The sequence below is a fragment of the Mustela nigripes genome, chromosome 14 (genome assembly GCF_022355385.1).
Source record: "Mustela nigripes isolate SB6536 chromosome 14, MUSNIG.SB6536, whole genome shotgun sequence".
NCBI lineage: Eukaryota > Metazoa > Chordata > Mammalia > Carnivora > Mustelidae > Mustela > Mustela nigripes.
In genome coordinates this window covers 50,265,978-50,290,714 of record NC_081570.1, presented here as the reverse complement: position 1 = coordinate 50,290,714, position 24,737 = coordinate 50,265,978, and the positions used below count along the sequence as shown (strand labels likewise).

Here is a 24,737-nt window from a genome sequence, read left to right as displayed (position 1 = left end):
AGGAAGGCGGCATTTGCCCAGAATGCATGTGCCCTTCCTGGGGACCTAAAGCCAGAGATGTTTTGTTTTCAGGATCCTTTATTCATTCAACAAGTACATACTATGTGTCTATGAGGTGCCAGGCAGTGTTTTGGGCAATGGAGAGAGAGTAATGATGAGACAGATGAGCTCCCTGTCTCCATGGGGCTTCTTTTCCAGCCCTTTCAGATGTCACATTTTGTGGGTCTTCATGTCTTGTCCTCAGATTGCTTTAAGAAAGCAGTCAGTGAATTCCTCTTTGTTTTTCTTGCCCCACTAGAATGGAAGGCAGGGAATTTTTGTCTTTAAAAACTTCATTGCGGGACACCTGGGTGGCTCAGTGGGTTAAAGCCTCTGCCTTCGGCTCAGGTCATGGACTCGGGGTTCTGGGAAGGAGTCCGGCATCGGGCTCTCCACTCAGCAGGGAGCCTGCTTCCCCTCTCTCTCTGCCTGCCTCTCTGCCTACTTGTGATCTCTGTCTGTCAAATAAATAAATAAAATCTTAAAAAAAAAAAAAAAACCCAACTTCATTGCGATATACTGACATGAAAAACTATACACATTTTTTTAAAGATTTATATTTATTTATTTGACAGAGAGAGATCACAAGTAGGCAAAGACACAGGCAGAGAGAGAGAGGAAGCAGGCTCCCTACGGAGCAGGGAGCCAGATGTGGGACTCCATCCCAGGACCCTGAGATCATGACCTGAGCTGAAGGCAGAGGCTTAACCCACTGAGCCACCCAGGCATCCTGAAAAACTATACACATTTTAAAATACAATTTGAATTAAATTTGTACAATTTGAATTTATCATCCTAGTCAAGATGAAAAACTTAATCATCGGTCCCAAAAGCTTCTCCATGCCTCTTTGTAATCCCTCCTCCTTCCTGCCCCATTCCCTGGTTCCCCATTCTCTTGAGCTACTAATCTCCTGTTAGTAATCAGCATAGATTTTTATTTCTAGACATTTAATTCCTGTAAATAAAGGTTGTTACCTCCGAAAGGCTGAGAAAGATTTCTGCAAGTCATGACCTGGATCATGCCGCTAACTAATACTTCTACAAGCAACAACCATGGTCTTCCAGAACCTATAGTATTTATCTGTGTCTACTCGTGACTGCCAAAAACTACACAATCCTGAACATGTAACATACGCTACTGCTATTCTGATTAAAATCAATGTGATTAAAATCTGAATTCAAACAAGGTGGCCAACCAGGTTAAAACACAACCCTCTAATTAAAACTGATATAATCTATATAATCTATAATTTAACTTTCCTTTTTCTTATCCCTTTTAAGAATGCTGTGCCCCAAATCTTCCAGAAACTTTGACTGATCCCTGTGTACATGTCTGCAAATACAGGTTTCCCAAGTGTTCAATTCAGTTACTGGTTTGTTTGCTTGTTTTTCCTTTAACAGGGTGAAACCTACAATGGAATAAGTTTAAAAAAAAAAAAAATCATGGGCGCCTGGGTGGCTCAGATGGTTAAGCATCTGCCTTCGTTTGGGTCATGATCCCAGGCTCCTGGGATTGGGTCCCACATCAGGCTCCCTGCTCAGTGGAGAACCTGCTTCTCCCTCTGCCTCTCTCTCTGTTTCTCATGAATAAATAGAAAAAATATTTTTTTTAAAAAATCAAACAAACCAAAATCTTGACCACAGAAGATAGTGAGGATATTTCCTGGTCCTGGACTTAGCTTGAGGTAGAAAAAAGGAAAAAAGGTATTCCCTCAGAATTCTTTACAAGCCCAGACTCTCTCAGGTTGGAGACCTGAATTCATTCTGTGTGTGGCTCAAAAATTTCCAAGCTAAAATCCAGGCAAAGCATGAAAATAAAGTTGGCAGAGATTCAGTGATACTAGGTGACATACATGTTAGGACGTTACTAAATAATGCCACATATGAATACAGATAGTTTAAAACTTGCAGACACCTAATAAATTAACTTGAAAAAGTAGAAAATAAAAACTGAAAAACTACATGAAAAACAGACTAATTTTACTATCAAAATGGGAGATTGCTAGATTACCATGACCCTCCCCCCCAAGAAAACAAGTATGTAGAGTACCTGAATAACTTAATTAATTAATTTGCTCCATTGACTTTGTATATAAGTCTACACCCAATTAACTATCATGCTAGGAGTACCTGGCTAGCTCAGTTGGTAGAATGTGTGACTCCTGATCTTGGGGTTGAGTTTGACCCATGTTAGGTATAAAGATTACTTATGGCTCAGTGGGTTAAGCCGCTACCTTCAGCTCAGGTCATGATCTCAGGGTCCTGGGATTGAGTCCCACATCGGGCTCTCTGCTTGGCGGGGAGCCTGCTTCCTCCTCTCTCTCTCTGCCTGCCTCTCTGCCTACTTGTGATCTCTCTCTGTCAAGTAAATAAATAAAATCTTTAAAAAAAAAAATCTTCCAAACGAAAACCTACTATGCTATTCAGAGATATACATTTATAATAATAAATTTATAATAACAAATAGTAAATTTATAAGTAATAAATTTACAACTGAGAATATGATAGGACATAAAAAGTCTCAACTAATGCAAAAGAATGTTGCATAAACCACAATCTTTGATTATAATGGAAATATGTTAGAAAATAATAGGTTTTTAAAAATATTCATGTGGAAGTTTAAAGATACATTTCTAAATATATTTGGGTAAGAAGAAAATGTGGGGGCTTAAAAAACAGTACTGAATGATAAACATTCAACTTAAAATCTTGGGATGTAAATAATGACTTAAAAGGAAATACATGGGGGTGCCTGGGTGGCTCAGTGGTTTAAAGCCTCTGCTTTCAGCTCAGGTCATGATCTCAGGGTCCTGGGTCTGACCCCCACATCAGGCTCTCTGCTGGGTGGTGAGCCTGCTTCCTCCTCTCTCCCTCTCTGCCTGCTTGTGATTTGTCTGTCAAATAAGTAAAATCTTTAAAAAAAAAAAAGGAAATATATGGTATTAAATGATTATTTTATTTAAAAAATAGCTAAAAAATTAATAAATTCTACAACTACTTAGAGATTATGGTAGGGGGTGGTAGAAGAAGAAAACCAAACAAAATAAGGCAATATAAAGATGCGAACAAAATCAAGCAGAATAGGGATGCCTGGGTGGCTCAGTGGGTTAGGCATCTGCCTTCAGGTCATGATCCCAGAGTGCTGGGATTGAGTCCCACATCAGGCTCCTCGCTCAGCAGGTAGCCCGCTTCTTTTGTCTGCTGTTCCCCTTCTTGTGCTCTCTGACAAATAAATTAAAAGAATAAAGATGCAACAGAGATGACTAACCCAGATCAAAAATCAGAACTTCAAATGAAGGAACTACACACTTGAAACTAATGTAATGTTATGTCAACTACAAAAACAATTTTTTTGAGAAATTAAACGACAATTACTTTCAAGATTAAGAAGTAAAAAGTAAACTATAAACTATATTCACAATGAAAAAGAACTATAAACAGAGCAAGCATAATTCAAGCTAAGATAATAAACAACTTTGGGGTGCCTGAGTGGCTCAGTCAGCTAAGTGTCCGCCTTCAGCTCAGGTCATGATCCCAAGGTCCTGGAGTCGAGCCCCGTATTTGGCTCTCTGCTCAGTGGGGAGCCTGCTTCTCCCTCTCCCTCTGCCTTTGCCTGCCACTCCCTCTGCTTGTGCTCTCTCTGTCCAATAAATATATAAAATCTTAAAAAAAAAATAAACAACTCTATTCCAACAAATACAAAAAATTAAGTGACATCCATATTCCTGGAAAAGAATCAATAACAAAAACTGACTCTAGAACAGAAAATCTGAATAGTTCCATAAGTACTGAAGAACTGAATCAGTATTTTAGATTTTTTCTGACATAGAAAACACGGGCCCAAAATGGCTTCATAAGCTAGTGTGACCAAAGATTTAAGGAATGAATAATAACCATTTTACAGAAATGCTCAGAGAACTAAAAAAGAAATACACCCACTATTCATTTTAGTAGTCTCATATATTCAAAAGCAGATACAACAGTAAATTCCAGGCCAATTTCATTCCTAACCACAGATGCAAAAATCCTAATGGAAATAGTGCCAGCAATGTGCAAAAAAAAATCATGATCAAATTAAGTTTAATCCAAGGGACGCCTGGGTGGCTCAGTTGGTTAAGCAGCTGCCTTCGGCTCAGGTCATGATCCCAGCATCCTGGGATCGAGTCCCACATCGGGCTCCTTGCCCTGCAGGGAGCCTGCCTCTCCCTCTGACTCTGCCTGCCATTCTGCCTGTGCTCTCTCTTTCTCTGACAAATAAATAAATAAAATCTTAAAAAAAAAAAAAATTAAGTTTAATCCAAGAATTCAAGAGTGGTTTGACATTATGAAATCTATTAATGTCATTTACCACATTAAGGGATTCAAGGAGAAAAAAATGTATAATACACAATTATTTCAGTTAATGCAGATAATACATCTGATAAAATTCAATCCCAATGCCATTCATAATAAAAATACTTAGCAAAATAAGAATGAAAGGGGTTACTTCCTTAACCTAAAGGATTAGCTACAAAAAATTACAGCACACATTATATTCAATGGCGAAATATTAAAAGCAATTTCTTAAATTTCAGGAGGAAAAACAAAAATGATAGCTATTATTACTTCTTTATTACACAATGGAGGTTTTAGTAGATATAATAAGATTGGAAAAAGGGGAAAATGAAAACTGCCTTTATCCAGAATGGTTATTATCACCCATACAGAAAATCCAGAAACAAAAATCTACATAGTATTAGAATCTGGGACTCATATTCTTATTAAAATTATATATATTTATGGAGGACATAAAGACAGTAGAAAGCTCTACCTAAAGTATTTAAAATATTTAGTAAGTTTATATTTAGGTGGTGAGTTTATGAGTGATTTTGTTTCAGTCTTTCAGTTTTCCCAGTGTTATGCACTGGATTCTTTTATTAAAAAATAAGGCAATAATGTTATACAATACCAAATAAAAACATTAAAAAAATCAATTCTATGTCTACATACTAGCAACAACAGAAAACGCAGTTTAAAATACTTAAAAGCCATACAAAATGAAAGAGTATCTACGAATAGACCAAAGATTTACAATATCTTTCTCAAGAAAATTGTAAAAATTGAAAGAAAAAAGAATTTAATATATAGAAAGATATACCATGTCAATGATTAAAAGGGTTAGATGTCATAAAGATATACTTCTTTAAAAATTAATCTATAGATATGATATGACTCCCATCAAAATCCTCAGATTTTTTTTGTGGAATTTGATAAGCTAGTCCTAAAATTCAGAGAAAAGAAAAGGGGTACAAATAGGGAACACACCTCTAAAGAAGAAGAAATATGTAAAGGAAATTGTTCTACTAGAAAACAAGATTTAGTACGAAGCTTTAATAAATGAGTTAGTGTAGCATTTGTGCTGGGACAGACATGGGGAACAAAGAGAAAGCTCAGAAGCAGACCCCCTGATAACCTGAGCTAGGACAGGTTGTATACAAGTCAGTAGGTAATGGAGGGCCTATTCTGAAACAGTAGGATAGTTATCTTTATGGGGAAAAATAAAAACCTATCCTTACCTAATACTATATCCTAAAATAAATTTTAGATGGACTTTACTGGAACAGAGGTAGGAAAACAAGGATGGATGACGAATTCTGATTGATGGTAAGGAATGTTTTCTCGGGGGAGATGACCTCTGGGCTGCTCCTTGGAGGATAAAAGGAAGAGCAATGTGGGAAATGGATTTCCAGGCTGAGAGAACTGCAAGATCAAAGTACCCTAAATTCCCTAGAGGAAGATGCATTTTCTGGGAATGGACAGACAACCAGCTCGACGGAACAGGAAAGACAGACAAAGATGACAAGGGATGAATGGTGCTTTATCACATTTTTGCACCTATGTTTCTGGCTTTTATCCTGGCCAGAACTAGTTAGACTCATAGGAAGGAAACATTTTTAACACAGTCCTTCTACGCTGATACTAGTCAAAACACCATTTTTTTTTTTGAAGATTTTAAAATTTATTTCGCAGAGAGATCACAAGTAGGCAGAGACGCAGGCAGGGGCGGTGGTGGGGGGGGGGGCGGGGGAGAGGAGCAGGCTCCCCGCTGAGCAGAGAGCCCGATGTGGGGCTCGATCCCAGGACCCTGAGATCATGAGCTGAGCCGAAGGCAGAGGCTTATTAACCCACTGAGCCACCCAGGCGCCCCTCAAAACACCATTCTTATTAATTGCAGATCAGGTAGGAAAAAAGACACCAAAATCTTTTTTTTTAAACCAAAAAACATTTTTAAAAGGCTTGAGAGGTTCACGTTACCTTTTCCTTTTTTTCTTCGGTGTTTTGGTCCTGGTTATTAGCGATTTTGTTAGCCTTGTTATGCACACTAGGAAGGACCTATGATATCACACAAAAGGAAGGGAAAAGGAATAAAACATTTAAACGTCACAATCATTAAATTTCCTAATTTTTTAAACAGTTAAAATCTTACTTAACTAAGTCACTAACTTCATCTAAAAAATAAAGACATGAAAAGCAGAATTCAAGGCAAACAATACAATCTGAAAAATATTACAGGCTGGATTACCCAAAATATTGTATGCATGCATGCGTGTGTATGTATGTGTAACATCGAAGAACCACAAACTCACAATATGTGTAGATCCAGAAAGTGAAGATGATGAAAAAGAAAGTCTCAATACTGACTGTCATCCAAACACCTCATTTTGCAAAAACAGTTTTAGGGGTGACATATATAAACCCCTCCCTCGAACACAGGAGGCATCATTTATGTGATTTACCTTATTCATCACTGTATCCCAAATCAAGTATATTATCTAGCACAGTGTGCACACTCAATAAATATTACACTGGTACTTTTAGCATGAAGATAAACCACAGATCTATTTACATCTCTGGATAAAAGCTCAATGAGAGCTGGAATTTAGTGATTTATCACTATACATAGTGCTCAGAAAAAACCTATTACATAGTTGCACTCAATAAATGTTTATACATGAGCAAAATAGTTCCATTTCATAGAAATACTTTTAATTCTCAACGGTGCCAACAGCATAGATTACTTTTTGACTCATTTCTTTCTACCAAACAATCTATGAAACATCTTGGGAAAATATAAAATTTTTAGTGATTTTTTTTTAAGGGCTCCTCAAATAGCTAACACAAATAATCTTGGCATAGAATCTGATGACAGACATGAGGGTTGTAAGAAAAAACAAATCTCCTTTCCCAGAAATGTAAAGAAACTGCCTGCCTAGGGGTAATTTAAAAAACAAAACAAAGCAAAGCAAAAAATACCTCTCTCTATACACGCAATTTAAGATTAAATTTTCTTTGCCTTTAATATGGAGTCTAAAGAAATAAACTAATTTTGGAACAAATGAGAAAGTCTCAGAAATGTTTCATTTAAGTAAGAAACAACAGAGGCACCTGACCGGCTCAGGTGGTAGAGCATGGACATTGTCATCTCAGGATCGTGAGTTCAAGCCCCACACTGGGCATGGAGCCTCCTTAAAGATAGATAGATAGATAGATACATAGATAGATAGACATAGATAGAAAGGAAATAGTAACGACACATATATTTAATGTTTTATATGTGAACAGACATTGTTAGGGCTTAGTGTTTATTCCTCCATTTAATACAAACAATAATCCAAGTGCTTTAAATTTGAGACTTTCTGCAAGACTTCAAAAGAAGTCATTTTCAAACACTAACATGAAAGGCCCAAGTTCAAAACCTGGTTGATCTACAGGCATGTATTTCTTGTCCTGAAGAATCTGGTAAGTCTCCCTGGTAAGTCAGAATACCTGTCCACACTGGACCTACCTTCTCCCATGGGAAAATCTGGCTGGAGCTGAAGAGCAGAAGCTCTGGGATGGGATACAACGTCAGCTGCCACTCCTAAGCTTACACTGTTCTTTGAACGGCACAGAAATATATCTCTGTAAATGTACCATTAGCCAAATTTGGAAGGCCAAAGGCTTACCAAAAAAAACTGCATCTTTAATAAAAGCAGAAGATGCCATATTTCTTGTGACAGTGAAAATTTTATTTTTATACGTTTAGTATGGAAGTGTACACATAAAAGAAGTTTAGGTGCCATTACAAAACCATGGTATTAGGGAAGGACAAATGGAATACATGGGAAAAGAAGGCAACATAGGATAAGAAATCTAATGAACTGAAGGGATGATCCCAATTTCAAACAGGTTTGTTTTGGAATGTAGAAAAAACGCATGTGAAATGTACCTATGTTATTAAGTGGGAAATAAATGCCCTGGCATAAAAACTTGCTATAGGGGAGTGTAGTATAAATCAGTTCTTCTCTCAAACAAGCACTTGCCAAATAAATCTAAGTGGATACACACGTTTCTTTCTAGCATGCTAAAAACACTACTGCGGAATTGAGGAGAAAAAGCTTAAAAAGGTAATGTGTTGGTGAAACTCCAAAAGCATCTGTTAAAAGTGCAAATATAAAAAAAGTAAAATATAACACAAAGAATTTTTTAAGAAGTACAAATATAAACACCACTGCTCAATTGATGATGTTAATGACAATCTCCATGTGACCAGGGCACTTTAGACATAGGGCCTCCTTGATGGTCCCAATGTTAGAAAATGACTTCTTTTGGGGTTTTGCAGAAAATTTCAATGTTAATGTAAAGTAGTCAAAAATGATTAAGCATTTGGCTCTACTTTCTATTTCTGTGATGACCACTATTACTCACAACAATAAATAAGCCCACGAGAGCCCCATTTTGCAACGATATGAAACTCGATTCCTTTTAACGCCTCATTCAACAGGAATTACTTTGTGTTAAAAAATGGAACAAGTCATGTCCATCACCTGAATGTGCTCCCTTGCCTAGAACCAGAGATAGCTCAATGCTTGATGAACCAAATGCACAATGTGGCAGTCTCTTGTGCTGCATGGGGAATAAGTGACTTGAGCATGGCATGACGCCTAAGAAGATTTTCTTTTTTTGAGCAGTGATAGAAATTGTGCTGTTTGTGTCATCTGAGTGAAAATTTCCACCTCAACTCACCAGCAAAGGCTGGATTAAATGCTTGCTTGGCCTTTTTGGTTGACTTTATAACCTTTTTTTGCTTTGAATATTTTTTTGGCAGGGCAGTCATAAGTGGTCACATAAAGGTATCAAGTCACTAGCTAATTCTCATTTAAAACTGTTTCTTTGGAAGTACCATTTGGCAAGGAATAACCTGGCCAATTTTCCTATGGAACTCAGTCTCCAGAAAAAAAATTGACAGCCTCAACTACCTTCTCAATATTGTAAGAAAGAAAAGGTGGATTCCAAAAAGGTGGTTTCCAAAAAAAGTGAATTAAAAAGTGGATTCCCCCCAAATTTCAAACTGTATGAAAATAGGAAGACAGGGCGCCTGGGTGGCTCAGTGGGTTAAGCCACTGCCTTCGGCTCAGGTCATGATCTCAGGGTCCTGAGATCGAGGCCCGCATCAGGCTCTCTGCTCAGCAGGAGCCTGCTTCCCTCTCTCTCTCTCTGCCTGCCTCTGTCTGCTTGTGATCTCTCTCTGTCAAATAAATAAATAAAATCTTTAAAAAAAAAAAAAAAAAAAAAAAAAAAAAAAAAAAGAAAATAGGAAGACATTATTCAGTTCCCCATTCTCAGGGAGTCTTGACGGTGTAAACACAGCACTAAGACTGGGAAAGTTCATACTGCATCACAGTGTACCCCAGCAGAGCTGCCCCTCCTGGGGAGGGTGACCTTGTAGGCCCCTAAGTGTAGGCAGGTTCTAAGTTACATCAAAATGTATTGATACCACCCCCCCCCTCAGGGCAGCCAAACCTGTTTGCCCAGGTTGCCACACAAATATTTTCTGTATGCCTTGACATACAAAAGGTTGAAAAGCACCACCTCATTTACTGAAAAGCATTTTAAAAAAATACCCAGTTTTTCTACTGTTCAGAAGTACCTATGTTTCGAACAGCTGTTTTCCACTATAAGAAAGAGAAATAAGCCTTTCTTCCAGTCACAGGGCTTAGGGGTGATGTTTCTGCTGTATATTGCAAAATAAAGTACAAATCCTGCCACTGACATCTATGTAACAGAATTCTAATTCCATACTGAAAGAATTATTTATTACAGATAAAAGTGTTAAAATTAATTACTGCTAGTTTTGAATTCAGGATGTAAAACAATGCACCACATTTGCATTTTTATGCTCTTTTAATAACTACACAGGGCATGGAGGTACCTCTAGGATGTTTTCATATCTGACCCCCTTTATGTTCAAAGTATTTTATAAACAAAGTAACTGACTCGGAAAAGTCAAGTAACTTGTCTCTAAGTTAGCAAAGCTGGTCAACAGGGAATTAAGGAATGGAAAACAGGTCTAACTCCATAGCCTGTGACTTATACCAAGGCAGACTGGAATGACTCAAAGTTGACCAAAAGACCAAAATCAAAGAAGAAAAAGGAGAAGGTGAAGTTAATAACTAAAATTTTATGAAGTAATGCTTTTTGTAGGTAATAGCAGGATCGAAATGAAAATATGTGGAAAAATACATGGAGGCAAAAGCTTGGTCCACAGATACAGAGAGAGTATTTTTAAAGTTTTTAAAAATCCCAACTAATGCTTACTCTTGGAGTGGATGACAAGCTCTGAACAACGAATACCACGGGATTTCCTGCATTCTTAATGGCCTCAACTGCTTCTCTGTGAGAGGCATTCTGCAAATCTACTCCAGACACCTAAAACACAGAAGTGATTTTATTTCAATTAGAAAGGCTCTAGAGTTCATATGTATTATCTAGTGATGAGAACAACCAGAATCTAATGATCTAATGAATTAGACCAAAGTGGGGAAAAATCACCCATAAAAAGCTTGTTTAAAAACATGTTTAAGGAAAATAACATTTTACCTTCAAGAAAATTGAGTAAGACAAGTATCTTAATAACAATAGCCCTGGTAAAACATAATTATGCAAAATAGGGAGCTCGGTCAGTGATAGAACCATAAGTAGCTTCTGAGCTATGATGATGTCACCTCTGCCAGTAAACACAGCACAGAATTCTGAATAGGGACAGGGGAGCGTGGTCTGGACTCTTCTCTCAAATTGAGAAGTACAATATTTAAAGCAAATTGTCCATTATCTTAATTGAGTAGTTGAACATCTCTCAAATTATGTTTAAAAAAGAACTACGAAAATATCCATAGGTTCTTTTTACTGAAAGTGTTCTCTGTTCAGTAAATTGGAGTAAGTCTACATAACTCCTTATCATACAAATTTCAGAGACCCTAACTTGCAAACATGTCCACAGTCTCCAAGAGCATTTTGTATTTATCATATTTAACAGAACCAGTCTTTCAAATTGATAATGTATCAAAGCCTGGGTAAATGTTGGGGTGGCTTATGGTCAGTGGATAGTGATGATCTGTGAATACTTCTTTGCCATCAGGAGACCAAGAAGGGATGCAGGTGGATAGGACTGTGGGATCAAAGTTGGCTTTCGTGTTTAAGCTGGGAGGTATTACAGTAACCATGGTGTGCTGGAGGGAAAATGCATGAATCCTTGAACAGTGAAAAGGGAATGACTGGTTAGAAGTTAGGGAGATTGGTTAGAAGCACAAATAGTTCCTATGTTCCTATGTTGTTACAGATACAGATAGGAAAAAAGTTTTGGCACACGGTGAGAGCAAGGTGAAGTTCCTTTTTTAGAGCAAGGTGAAGTTCCTTTTTGACTGCCTCTATTTTCTCCATGAAATAAGAAACAAGCGTCATAAAAGGAGTTAAGAGGGAGAAAGACAGTTTAGAAGGTGTGAAGGAGTTACCTCTGAAAGGAGGAGAGTGAAACAGCCAGGGAAATTTTACAGGATTGAAAGGCAGAGCTAAAGACTCTCTTGAGAAGGAGCTCATGAATTTAAAATGAGACCAGATAGCCTCACTGGTTATTTTCTCCAGCCATGCTAGAGACCGGAAATAAGCCAAAAGTTGCATTTAACTAGGATGTGGTTTCCGTAGACAAGTTCAGTAAAAGCAAAGGGGATCCAAGGAGCTGGAAGTGATGGGAATGTTCGGTAAGTGAATCAGAGCATGGTGAGGAGAAAAGCAAGCATGTCCCAAGCTGAGGGACACAGAGGTAAGGGCCAGAAGGTAGGAGACAGGAGCCTGGTGTGGGAGAGGGGTTTTTTTGTTTTTGTTTTTGTTTTTAAGAGTTTATTTATTTATTTGACAGACAGAGATCACAAGTAGGCAGAGAGGCAGACAGAAAGAGAGAGAGGAGGAAGCAGGCTCCCCGCTGAGCAGAGAACCCGATGTAGGGCTGGATCCCAGGACCCTGAGACCATGACCTGAGCAGAAGGCAGAGGCTTTAACCCACTGAGCCACCCAGGTGCCCCAGGAGAGGGGTTTAAAAGCAGGGGAGTGCAAAGCCCAGTGTAAGAGAGAGGGTGCAAAGAGGTGAGTTCAGGGAGGCAGCTGTGGCAAGAACTTTGGCCTTTTATTCTAGCAGACATCCACTGGAAGATTTTTTTTTTTTTTAAAGATTTTATTTATTTATTTGAGAGACAGAGATCACAAGTAGGCAGAGAGGCAGGCAGAGAGAGAGGAGGAAGCAGACTCAGAGAGCCCGATGCGGGGCTCAATCCCAGGACCCCGGGATCATGACCTGAGCCGAAGGCAGAGGCTTTAACCCACTGAGCCACCCAGGCGCCCCCCACTGGAAGATTTTAATAAGCTCTGTGAAACCTCTTTTTCCATATAAACCCAGGAAGGATATGAATAACTATAAACCAATAAAGAAAAAAATTTTAACTGAAACTTAAAAGCTATCACAACAATCTCGTGAAGCTTCTTCTGAATGACCTAATCCCCAAAACATTCAACAGTAAGAGAAGTAGAAGCTACAGAAGAACCATTTCATATTCTGGATTTCTACAAGGTTAAATGGGAATCATTGAAGTTGGGAAGTTAGGAGAAAAAAACGGAATTCTGCTATACTACCACAGAAATATAATCTTAAATTTTTCTCAGCTTCAAACGTATAACCCAGAAGTGTGTCCGTTCACACAATTAAGACCCATTTCTTAAAGTTAAATTAATTGCTAACCTCCCAGGTCAACAAATTCTTCTTTATAAAGACCTAGAGCTCTTTTATGCAGCTATTTCAAGGCAGAGAGAAATGACTATTAAGCTTTACTTATGGGGCGCCTGGGTGGCTCAGTGGGTTGGGCCTCTGCCTTCGGCTCGGGTCATGGTCTCAGGGTCCAGGGATCAAGCCCCGAGTTGGGCTCTCTGCTCAGCGGGGAGTCTGCTCCCCCCCCCGCCCCCTCTGCCTGCCTCTCTGCCTACTTGTGATCTCTCTCTGTCAAATAAATGAATAAAAATCTTAAAAACAAAACAAAACAATTAAGTGATGCTTTTCACAGGAAAAAAGTAAACAAAATGACTCAGCACAGTTGACAAAATAAAAAAGTGTTAACATTTCAAATCTGCTGTGAGTTTAAATAAATTATTAAATCTGGGACAAAGCAGTGGCTTCTTACTAGTATATAAGAGTGATGGATTAGTAAGAGAATACTTTGTACTCAACTCACAGCACAGAAAAGTGAGGGGGGAAAACATGTAATTTAAAAAGATAAAACAATCAACATTACAATCAGAAAATAGGCAAAAGACATGCACCAACATTTCACTAAAGAGGACATGTACAGATGGCATGAAAAGTTCTTTTATCATTAGCCATTAGGGAAACTCAAAACAAGATATCACTATCTACCTAGGAGAATGTCTGAAAAATAATGACACCAAATGTTGGTGAGAATGTAGAGAAACTGGATCACTCACATGTTGCTGTGGGAATGTAAAATAGTACAGCCACTCTGGAAAATAGTTTCCTTCAAAACTAAAAATGGACTTACCATACAACCAGTAATTGCATTTTGCGGCATTTACTTCAGACCAAATGAAGGCTTATCTTCACTTAAAAACTTGTATACCAATGTTCACAGAAGTTATAGAAGTTTTAGTCATAATAGCCAAGAGCTGGAAACGACCCAGGTATCTTTCTTAAATATATGTTATATTAAATATTACACCTTATTTATGTAGATTTAAGATTTATTTATGAGAGAGAGAGCACGCATGCAAGCGGATGCAGTGGGGAGACAGGGGCACAGGATTATTTATTTATAGATAGAGATTGATTTATTTGAGACAGAGAGAGCTGGTGCACACAGTGGAGGGACAGAGGCACAGGAAAGAGAAAGTCCCAAGCAGACTCCCTGCTGAGTGTGGAGCCCAATGTAGGGTGACCTTAAACCCTGAGATCATGACCTGAGCCAAACCAATAGCCATTACCCAGGTACCCCAACCTATTGTCTTCCAGTGAACGAAAGGTTAAACTCTAGTACCTCTTCCGCACCATGGAATATTATTCAGTCACAATAAAAGGGAATGAACTATTGATGGATACAACAAATTAAATGAACTTCAGTGAGATTATGCTGAGTTAAAAAGACCAATCTCAAAAAGATGCAGAATATATAATTCCACTTATGTGACAACTGTGTTATGTGATAACATAATTACAGCCATGGAGAAACAGGTTAGTGGTTGCCAGAAGTTGGGTATGGGGGTTGCCAGAAGTTGGGTATGTTAGGGGAAGAGGCTGCAGGGGAGGACACAGGGGAATCTTGTGGTGATCTAGTGGCGTTTCTTTGACTGTGGGGTGGTTATGCAAGGCTACACAGGGGATGAAATGGTGGAGAGCTACAAAAACATACACAGTTATACATGAGCTCATGTATTACTGGTGAAATCGAAATAAGGTCTGTGAATTGTGCCAATATCAGTATTTCAGTTTTGTTATTGTACTACAGCTGTGTCACACATTAACACTGGTAGAGGCTGAGGGAGGTAAGTGTACCTGGGACTTCCTTACGCATTTCCTTACAATTTCCTATGATTCTGTTTCACAATAGAAAGTTAAAGAGAAGAAAAAGACCAAAGAAAACACAAAATGTATATTTAAAAATTAAGTTCAAATATATCAGTAATAAAAAAAAGAATCAGTTTCACTTATTTATTAGATGAAGATTATCAAGGTAGATTTAAATAGAGCAAAATTCAGTTATAGGCTGCTTACAAAACATACACCTAAAACAAAATCATAAGGGTGAAAGTGAAGGGATGAAAAAAACAATGTGCCATGCAAATTCTAAATAAAGGAAACCGCACCTGCCCCAGAAGCCAGAGTAATCCTTTTAAAATATGTATGCACTTGTAATTCTCTAATGGACTCTCACTGTGTTCAGAGAAGGCAACCTTCCAAGTCCCTGAGAGGTGGCTTCACATTAGCTCTTAAACTTTTTCTCTCCCCACTCTCTTGCTCACTCTCCCTTCCATAACCAATCTATCAGTTGTCATCACCACCTCCACCGCCCTTCCTTCCTCATCTTTCTGCTATCTGCTATAATCTAGCACTCCACAAACTACTTACATATTATCTATCTTTCCCACTACCACGGAAATCCCCTAAGAGTAGGAATTTTGTTCATTTTCTTCATTGCAATATCCCCGTGTGTCTGAAATCTTTTTGATTTCAAAAACACGAATATAACCTAGTATCTGTATATAGAGAACTTTTACACAGTTCTTTGCTTTAATTCTCAGAGTGATGCTCTGGGTTTTGAAATTCTCATTTCCATTCTATTTCGAAACTGAGAATAAGGTGGGTCTAATAATATGTCCAAGAACAGACACAAAATAAACAGGACAATCAAGATTTCAACCTGTGACCTCCAGAGCTCTTTTCTTTCTACCAGAACTAAAACACCACAGCTGAAGCTTAGTGTCATAAAGCACGTATCAAGAACCCACAGATTCTGGGGCTGAAGATATTTAATACGATGTCATCCAATAAAGCCAGTGCCAAGAAATGCAGGAGACTCAGACTTCAACATTGTCAGTGCCTTGATGTGCCCTAAACTCTGCTCTGCAAGGCCTACCACACGTGAACAATGGATTCACCCCTTCCTCCAATGGAGTCTGGGAGGATGAGCATGGCTATCCTACTGACACATCGTTGTAAATGTACAGCTTGTTATAGAGAATGTAGTTAGTAATATTTTAACAATGTTGATGGTAACAGACGCTAACCACACTTGCAGCGAGCACTGGGAGCCCTGGGGCACTGGGTAACATACTGAATTGTCGAATCACTATGCTGTATACCTAGTATGACTGCAAGTTAATGTAACATCGCGTGTCAACTATACCTCAGTTTAAAAGAAGAATATGAGATATTTTTTAAATGATGGAAAAAAATTAGCATTTCTTAAATGCTGTGGGAGAAGCACAAGGCTCACAGGCAGCCTCATTCTATTAAACTTTTGGTCAGCTGATCCTTTGTATATGATGTATGCTGCCACCCCAACTTTAGAATCTCATAAAGTTATACGAACAACATACAAACTAGGGCACCAGAAGCAAATACACCAATTATATCCACATAGACCCCGAAAAATGAAGGAAGGACTCTGGTTAAATGATCACTGTCTTAGAGTAGGTTTCAAAGACAAACAGATTTTTAACAGCATTTACCTCGAGTATTTTATCTCCTGTTTTAAGAGCATTTGTTTTTCCCGCTGGACTGTCTTCTAAAACTTGTTTGATAAATATACCTTTCAGTTCCTCTCCATTCTTCAGGCGTTTTATAACAGTTTGTCCACCAACAATACTAATACCAAGAGACACATTGGGTTCTCGAATTATCTCAACACTGTAAAAAGAAAATAAATTCACTTATGAGTAATCTAATATAATTTGCTGGACTATCACTGTAAGTGTTCGATTTGGACCATATCCCTGTGACTCATATTTTCTATGAATATATTTTTACAAATGTTATCAAAACTGTAGCCAATTCCAAAATTATAGGATATTATCAATAATTCATGGCACATATGAAAGTATGAATTTGGAAAAAGATTTCTAAAACAATAAATACACCTCTTAATATTCGGAGATTTGGCTAGGCCTTAATGTTCCCATCTATCTATCTATCTATCTATTTTCTGTAATTAGTTCTTTTAATCCATATCCATAACATCAGCAAAGAACGGATGAAGGAAATAACAAATGGATGGGGAGAAAAAAAAAAAAAAAGTCGCATGTATCATTTTGGCAAAAAGCACAAACTTTCGCAATAAAATAAATTTATCACCAAAAGTCTTGCTGCCCAAGCGGCTTTTTCCAGTCAGCAGGTTTCACCTGTGGTTCTTGAAGCTAGGGACAGATTTTGCTCTGAAAGATGGCAGATTCTCTTTTTCCTCCTATCTCCACATCACTTTTAAAAATAAAGTATGGAATAAAACTTGCCCTTCAAATGGTTATGAATTTTGCTCAAATGGCACAGATGTGGCCAATGATTAACTGAAATTTAAAAAAAAGTAGTTCAGAAAACAGCTCCTACGAGTCTTTAAGACAAAACTTGGAAATGCAAGAAGAGAAAAGATCATGTGGGTCCTGTGGGATTAGTAACACATGAAGAATAGGAAGAACAGCTAGACGAAGACTTTCCTATTCTGTTAGCTCAAGCAAGGCACAGACTTGCGCGGACACAAGAGGAGGACGCTAGAGATAAATGAGTACACACCAGAAGCCTCAACTACGGTTGCTGTGTATTTAAAAAAAAAAAAAAAAGAAGAAGACGTTTTATTGCATTTTAAGGCAGTGATGCAATAGTGATGGTTACTATCATACATGGACATTTGTCAATTACTTTTTCTGAAAAAGTATGATAAAAACTCTCCATGTAGGGGCCCCTGGGTGGATCAGTGGTTTAATTTAAGCCTCTGCCTTCGGCTCAGGTCATGATCTCAGGGTTCCCAATCCAGTCCTGCAACGGGCTATCTGCACAGCAGGGAGCCTGCTTCCTCCTTTCTTTCTCTGCCTGCCTCTCTGCCTACTTGTGATCAGAGTCTCTCTGTCAAAAAATCTTTAAAAAACAACAACAACAACAACAAAAAACTTTCCATGTAATGTAGATTATAGTCATTTTGCTCCGCTGAAAATCTCTACATGAGACAAAATGAAACTAAAATTCAGGCCAGCCTCCATGTGAATGATGGCAATTTCTCCATCAGTGCATGTCCCAATGACACTATAAAATTACAGAGCAACAACTTGATTGTGTTCTCCTACTGAGAAAACCAGTATCGTCATCAACATACATCCTTGGTGGACCCCAGTGGCTAAAGTTTGGCGTTTCTTCTCCTTCACCTTCTTCTCTCTCAGGTAACTCACTGAGGGGAGAGAAAGGAAAAAATACACACAGAACTTGTAAAACACGGTGTTGTATTAAAGGTTTCTACAAAGTTTTTGAAATTAAACAATCTATATGTAGTTAAATAGGTCTCGATTTTTAAGCTTTTAAAATATTTACATCAATAAAATACATACATCAACTGGAACACTGCTTTAATGTTCAACTCAATAAATATCCCCTACCACCAGAAAATCATAACTATTATCAACACTTTTATTGGTGATACTCCAGATGCTATTTTCTAAAAATCTGTGTTTGCTTTGTACAATTTCACATTTATTTCTCTATCAATATATAAATATTAGGAAACATATTCCTTAAAACTTGGTACTGGTTGAGCAAAGAGAACACTCCAGCATAAACCAACATCAGTAGCTGAAATGGCTCAACAGCTGGTAAGCACAATCCCTCTTTCTAGATGTCACCTTGGCCCTAAATAATTCCCTTGTCCTTTGTATCATGAATGCTTTGTGTCATTATCCATCACTCCGCAGTTTGCAGACAGACTGACGTACATTAGATCTCATTCGATCCTCCCAGCTACCACCACACTTTCACGCAGCAAGTTATAGTGTGGCAATCACAACATAAAATGTTGAATTACAGAAAAGCTACAATGGTAATGCTATCACACAGCATAAATACATTATCATACTTTATCTGGAGGAGGAGTCAGGAGTCCTAAGCGCCAGTCTAACCTGCACCATGAAATGGGTGTGTGACTCTGGACCACCACATGACATGATAGGTCTGATAGTGTAAACTGTATTACTCCACACAAAAATGCAGGCAATACCTATTCCATTTCACTTCACAAACACCCTCCACCTTGCCACAGCAGCTTGGCCACTCGGGATACTGTTTGCAGACTGGGGAAACACCACCTCCCATCCCAGACCCAGACCCAGACCCTTCTCTCTGACAAACCAGCCAAATAACTTTTAATGTGTTTTATGCTTAAATAAACTTCATGACCTAGAAGTACTGCAGGTCATCTACTATACTTTTCACATGAGGAACTGAGACTCACAGAAGGCTCCTATACAACCTCTTCACAGTATCCGATCTTTGTTGCAACACTCAGTTTCTATGCTGCATTTTTCTCTGAACTCTCAAACAAGTTCCATAAAAAGTAACAAAACTCCACCTACTTGCTTCTACATACAGACTTTCTAGGATACAATGGTTTATGGCTGAGTGAGAAAGAGAAAACTGAACCGATCTAGACAATCTAAAAATCAGTTAAGAAACTGGGATCATGGGGCTTCTGGGTGGCTCAGTCAGTTAAGCATCTGCCTTCGGCTCGGGTCATGATGTTAGTCAGGGTCCTAGGATCAAGCCCTGTGTTGGACAAGACCCGTGTAGAGAGTCTGTTTCTCCCTCTCTCCTTTTGCCCCTCGTGCTTGCTCTCTTTTTCTCTCTCAAATAAATAAATAAAATCTTTAAAAAAAAAAAAAAAAGGAGTTGGGATCATTAGGGTCATTAACATCTCACCCACTACCATATGGTTTTCTTGCCTCAGCCAGGGTTTTTTTTTTTTTTAAGATTTTATTTATTTGTTTGACAGAGAGAGATCACAAGCAGGCAGAGAGAGAGGAGGAAGCAGGCTCCTGGCTGAGCAGAGAGCCCGATGCGGGGCTCCATCCTAGGACCCTGGGATCATGACCTGAGCTGAAGGCAGCGGCTTAACCCACTGAGCCACCCAGGCGCCCCCAGGGTATTTTTTATAATTAAGAACATCACAATATTCAAGGAAAAAGAGCTTGGCTGATACTTGCCAATTACTTATCTGATGTCCTCTCCTTCCCTCCTCACCAACATAATCTCTCTTTTATTGCAGGTGGCACTATGCCCAGCTTTAAAGAAATAGATTTTCTGAACTTCCTGTCAGCTAATGGTAACTGGGTGCTACCGTTCTGAAATCAAAGTAAAAGTCCCTAGAGATTTCCAGAAAAACTCATTAAATGGAGAGGAACCTTTTGTAGGACCTTTCCTTTCTTCTTGCCAAGAAGGCAGAGAGGCCACTGGTGGTGAAGGATCCATTTTAAAATCATGAAGAGACAATGACTAAAGCAATACATTAAGAGCAGCAGAGCAGAAAGGAAGAAGGTGTTTAAGACCCTGACAGATCACCTTCTTCAGGGGTTTTTCCAAGAAAAAAATTAAGGCCCTGTTTGGTTAAGTGAAATCAAGTGGGTGTTTGTTTATAAGTAGCGGAATGCAATCCCTAAATGATACCCATGGTTCTACCAACTTAAGCAAAGTTTTCATTTCATCACATTACGTTATTCTTTGCACATGTGCATATGTGCATATGTGTTTCTCGGATGGTTGTTAATAGCAGAAACTTTCGTATTTGATTACCCTGTGTAATAGTAAGGATTAAATGATATATGACTGGCATTTAACTGAGGCTTAATGTTCATTTCCTTTATAATTTTATTTGAATTTGTATCAAAATTTTCCCCAAGTATTATAATCATTTTTTAATTAAGAGCATCTTAATAGCCCATGCTATTGATGTAATTTATCTGCTGTCTCGAATATGATACACTGACATTATATCCTGTTTTTTGGAATATGGACATTACTGCAGGGAATATCTTCATACTGTTATATTTTTTTATTTTTATTTTTAGATTTTTTTTTTTTAATTTTAAAGAGAAAGAGAGCACACACGAGTCCAAGGTGGGGTAGAAAGAGAGGGGGAGAGAACCCTCAAGCATACTCCACACTGAGCGTGTGGGGCTCAATCCCACAAAACCAAGAAGCAGCCGCTTAATCGACTGAACCACCCAGGCAGCCCACTCTGCTATATTTTAGAATTCCCTTTTAGATAAGTATTAATTGAAGTCTATAATTAAAAACCTGAAAATCAAACCAACACTGAAACCCTCCTCCTTTCCATTTTCTACTGTCCTATATCTCAAATCATAGTAGGTGTGACAATAAGAAGTAAACATTGGGTTTCTGTCCCTGGTTCCAGATACTGAGCTTCTAAAACCCTTAAATTTCTCAAGTGACAGAGGTGATAGGATCATCTTTTGTTATTTTTAACAAACCCTTTTCAACCATACTTGAGTTTATTATGCTAATAAGGTAACATTTGGTGAGACCATACTTAGCCTCAGGATGGGGTCCGGTGGCCAGAAAAACAACTGTATGATTAGGTAGCACGGTTAGTCCCACCCTCCCCTGGGAAGAAGAGAGGAGCTAGAGATGGAGTTCAATCACCAATGGCCAATGGCGAAATCAATCATGCTCATGTAATGGAACTTCCATAAAAACCCCTATCACAGGGCTCAACAACAAAGTTGTTGATGACAACTTTCAGGTTGTCATATACATCAAGGTATTGATGTACTGGCTGGGAGGGGGCTGCACTCAGGAAAGGCATGGAAGCTCTGTGCCTCCTCCACAGCCCCCTCCCCTCCATACCTTGCCCTATGCATCTCCTCCATTTGGCTATTTCTCAGTTGTATCTTCCATAATAAACCAGTAGGAGGAAGTAAAGCACTTTCCTAAGTTCTGTGAGCCATCTAGCAAATCATCAAACCTGAGAAAGGGATCATGGGAACTCCCAATTCGTAGCTGATTGGTCAGAAGTACTGCTGGCAACATGGGACTTATGACGGGCATGTGAAGTCAGGACAGTCTTGTGGCACTAAGCCCTTAGCCTGTGCGATCAGCACTAACTCTTGAGTAGCTAGTGTCAGAATGGAATCGAATTTTAAGATACTAGTTACTGTCCAGAGAATCAGTAGTTGGGCAGAGGGGGAAAAAAAAATCACACATTTGGCATCAAAAGTGTGAGTAAAATAGTTCAGAAGAGGCATTAAGAAAAAAAAAAAAAACCCACATAGCTATTTTTACTACTGAACATGTATGCTACTATTATTCAATTTTTAGAAACCTAAAATAAAATGGAAACCATGTTTTAACATTAGTATGGACTGTTAGTTTCTCCATTTAAAAAAAGGAAAACCAGGGCACCTGGGTGGCTCAGTGAGTTAAGCCTCTGCCTCCGGCTCAGGTCATGATCTCCGGGTCCTGGGATGGAGCCCCATATCAGGTGCTCAGCTCAACAGGGAGCCTGGTCCCCCTACCCCCGCCTGCCTCTCTATCTGTGATCTCTATCTGTCAAATAAATAAATAAAATCTTTTTTTAAAAAGGAAAATCAAAAATTTTCAGAACAGCTGGCTTTCACATACAACTAAAGGGAGAAAGAAAATACTGTCTAGAAGATGCGAAATTTTAGTTTTGATATTGTAACAAAAGGATTATTCTGTTGGAAGAAACTCCCTGATTTTTTCAAAGCATACTATATTTCTTTAGGAAGTTTACCCGTATTTTATTCAGATTATTTCATACCTAGAGAGAGAGAAAACTTGCAAAAGCTTGGGGGTACCTGGCTGGCTTAGACAGGGTAGCAAGAGAATTTTGATCTCAGGGCTGTGAGTTCAAGCCCCATGTTGGTTGTGGAGATTACTTAAAAACAGAATCTTTAAACAACAACAATAAAACAAACAAAGAAAATAAAAATAAAAATAAAAAACAAACAAACAAACAAAAATATCTTTCAAAAGTTTATCCAGATAGTGTGATTTGTTTGGGAAATACCATCCTAGGAGATGAGCAACTATACAAACTAATGTGGTCACCTTACATGCATGAATGCAACTATTTATTTATTTAGTTATTTTTGATTTTTTGAAATTACTTATTTTTTACATTTTACTTTATTTTTTCAGTGTTCCAACATTCATTGTTTATGTACCATATCCAGTGCTCCATGTAACATGTGTCCTCCTTAATACCCACCACCAGGCTCACCCAACCCCCCACACCCTATTCTCCAAAACCCTCAGTTTGTCTCTGAGTCCACAGTCTCTCATGGTTCGTCTCCTCCTCCAATTTCCCCCAATTCACTTTTCCTTTCCTTCTCCTAATGTCCTCCATGTTATTCCTTATGCTCCACAAGTAAGTGAAACCATATGATAATGGACTCTCTCTGCTTGACTCACTTCATTCAGCATAATTTCCTCCAGTTCAGTCCATGTTGATAGAAAAGTTGGGTATGAATGCAACATTTTAACTCAAAATTTAACTGAGAAAGTAAAGTATTTTTACTGCACACAGTAAGATCCAAATTTACACAAACATATTTAAAACTTTAGCAAAGGATTTCAGACCTAAATTTTATAATTTACACTGATTAAATATGGTCGATAGTTCAATCAGTTAGAATCTCATGTTAAAATAAATTTACTTCTCACACTGTTATCCAGAGGGTTTTTTATTGTTTTGGTTTTTTTTTTTTTTTTTTTAAATTTCTAGAACGTAATAAATGCCTCGATGAAATGCTGGGTATGCATATATTTTTTTAAAGATTTTATTTATTTATTTGACAGAGTGAGAGAGATCACAAGTAGGCAGAGAGGCAGGCAGAGAGAGAGGGGGAATTGGATCCCAGGACCCTGATATCACGACCTGAGTGGAAGGCAGAGGCTTAAACCCACTGAGCCACCCAGGCGCCCCTGTTATCCAGAGTGTTAAAACCAATTTTCCCCCAGAGAATTAACCACCCAATAGAAACAGTGCCAAAGTTACCATTTTTTAAAAAAGATTTTATTTATTTGACAGACAGAAATCACAAGTAGGCAGAGAGGCAGGCAGGGGTGGGGAGCGGCAGGGAAGCAAGCTCCCCACTAAGCAGAGAGCTCGACGTGGGGCTCGATCCCAGGACTCTGTGATCATGACCCGAGCAGAAGGCAGAGGCTCCAACCACCTAAGCCACCCAGGTGCCCCCGAAGTTACCATTTTTTACATAACTGGGAGGAAAGGTGGACCACCCCATTAATGAACAAATGGGTATTAATGTAAGATTTGATCATGATACATATCTTTGCACATCAAATTTTCAGCATCATAAAAAAAATGAGATGAATCAGACCTCTTCTTTCCAATATACCTTTTTTCATATAAAATTTCTAAATACTAAGTACTGAGCCAAAATGAGACTCAAGTAAACTCAGCACTTTTCTAAATGATGCAAGCAGTATGAGTTTTGGTTGTGACTAAACTATCTCTAGATTTCTTTTTCCTCATTTAAAAAAAATTTTTTTAATTTTTAAAAGAGATTTTATTTATTTATTTGACAGAGAAACAGCAAGAGGTAACATGAGCAGGGGGATTGGTAGAAGGGAAGGCAGGCTTCCCACTGAGCAGGAGAGCCCGATGCAGGGCTCTATCCCAGACCCCAATATCATGACCTGAGCTGAAGGTAGACGCTGAACAACTAAGCCACCCAGGTGCCCCATCTTTTTTCTTTTTAAATACAGATCCTATACAGTAATTTTGCAGGACACACCACAGGGAATAGGGACAACA

General features: G+C 38.4%; 1 protein-coding gene across 7 annotated transcripts in view; it reads right to left on the bottom strand.

Annotated features, from left to right (window-relative positions):
• PATJ (PATJ crumbs cell polarity complex component) overlaps positions 1 to 24,737 on the bottom strand; it is a 370,533-nt gene that overhangs the window by 212,451 nt on the left and 133,345 nt on the right. For all 7 annotated transcript variants that reach the window (XM_059374941.1, XM_059374937.1, XM_059374938.1 and 4 more), the window contains 4 exons: positions 18,252 to 18,323; positions 16,621 to 16,798; positions 10,657 to 10,767; positions 6,334 to 6,411 (listed from right to left, as the gene is read on the bottom strand). In XM_059374941.1, the coding sequence (XP_059230924.1) occupies positions 6,334 to 6,411; positions 10,657 to 10,767; positions 16,621 to 16,798; positions 18,252 to 18,323 (439 nt within the window). The remainder of the gene's footprint in view (positions 1 to 6,333; positions 6,412 to 10,656; positions 10,768 to 16,620; positions 16,799 to 18,251; positions 18,324 to 24,737) is intronic.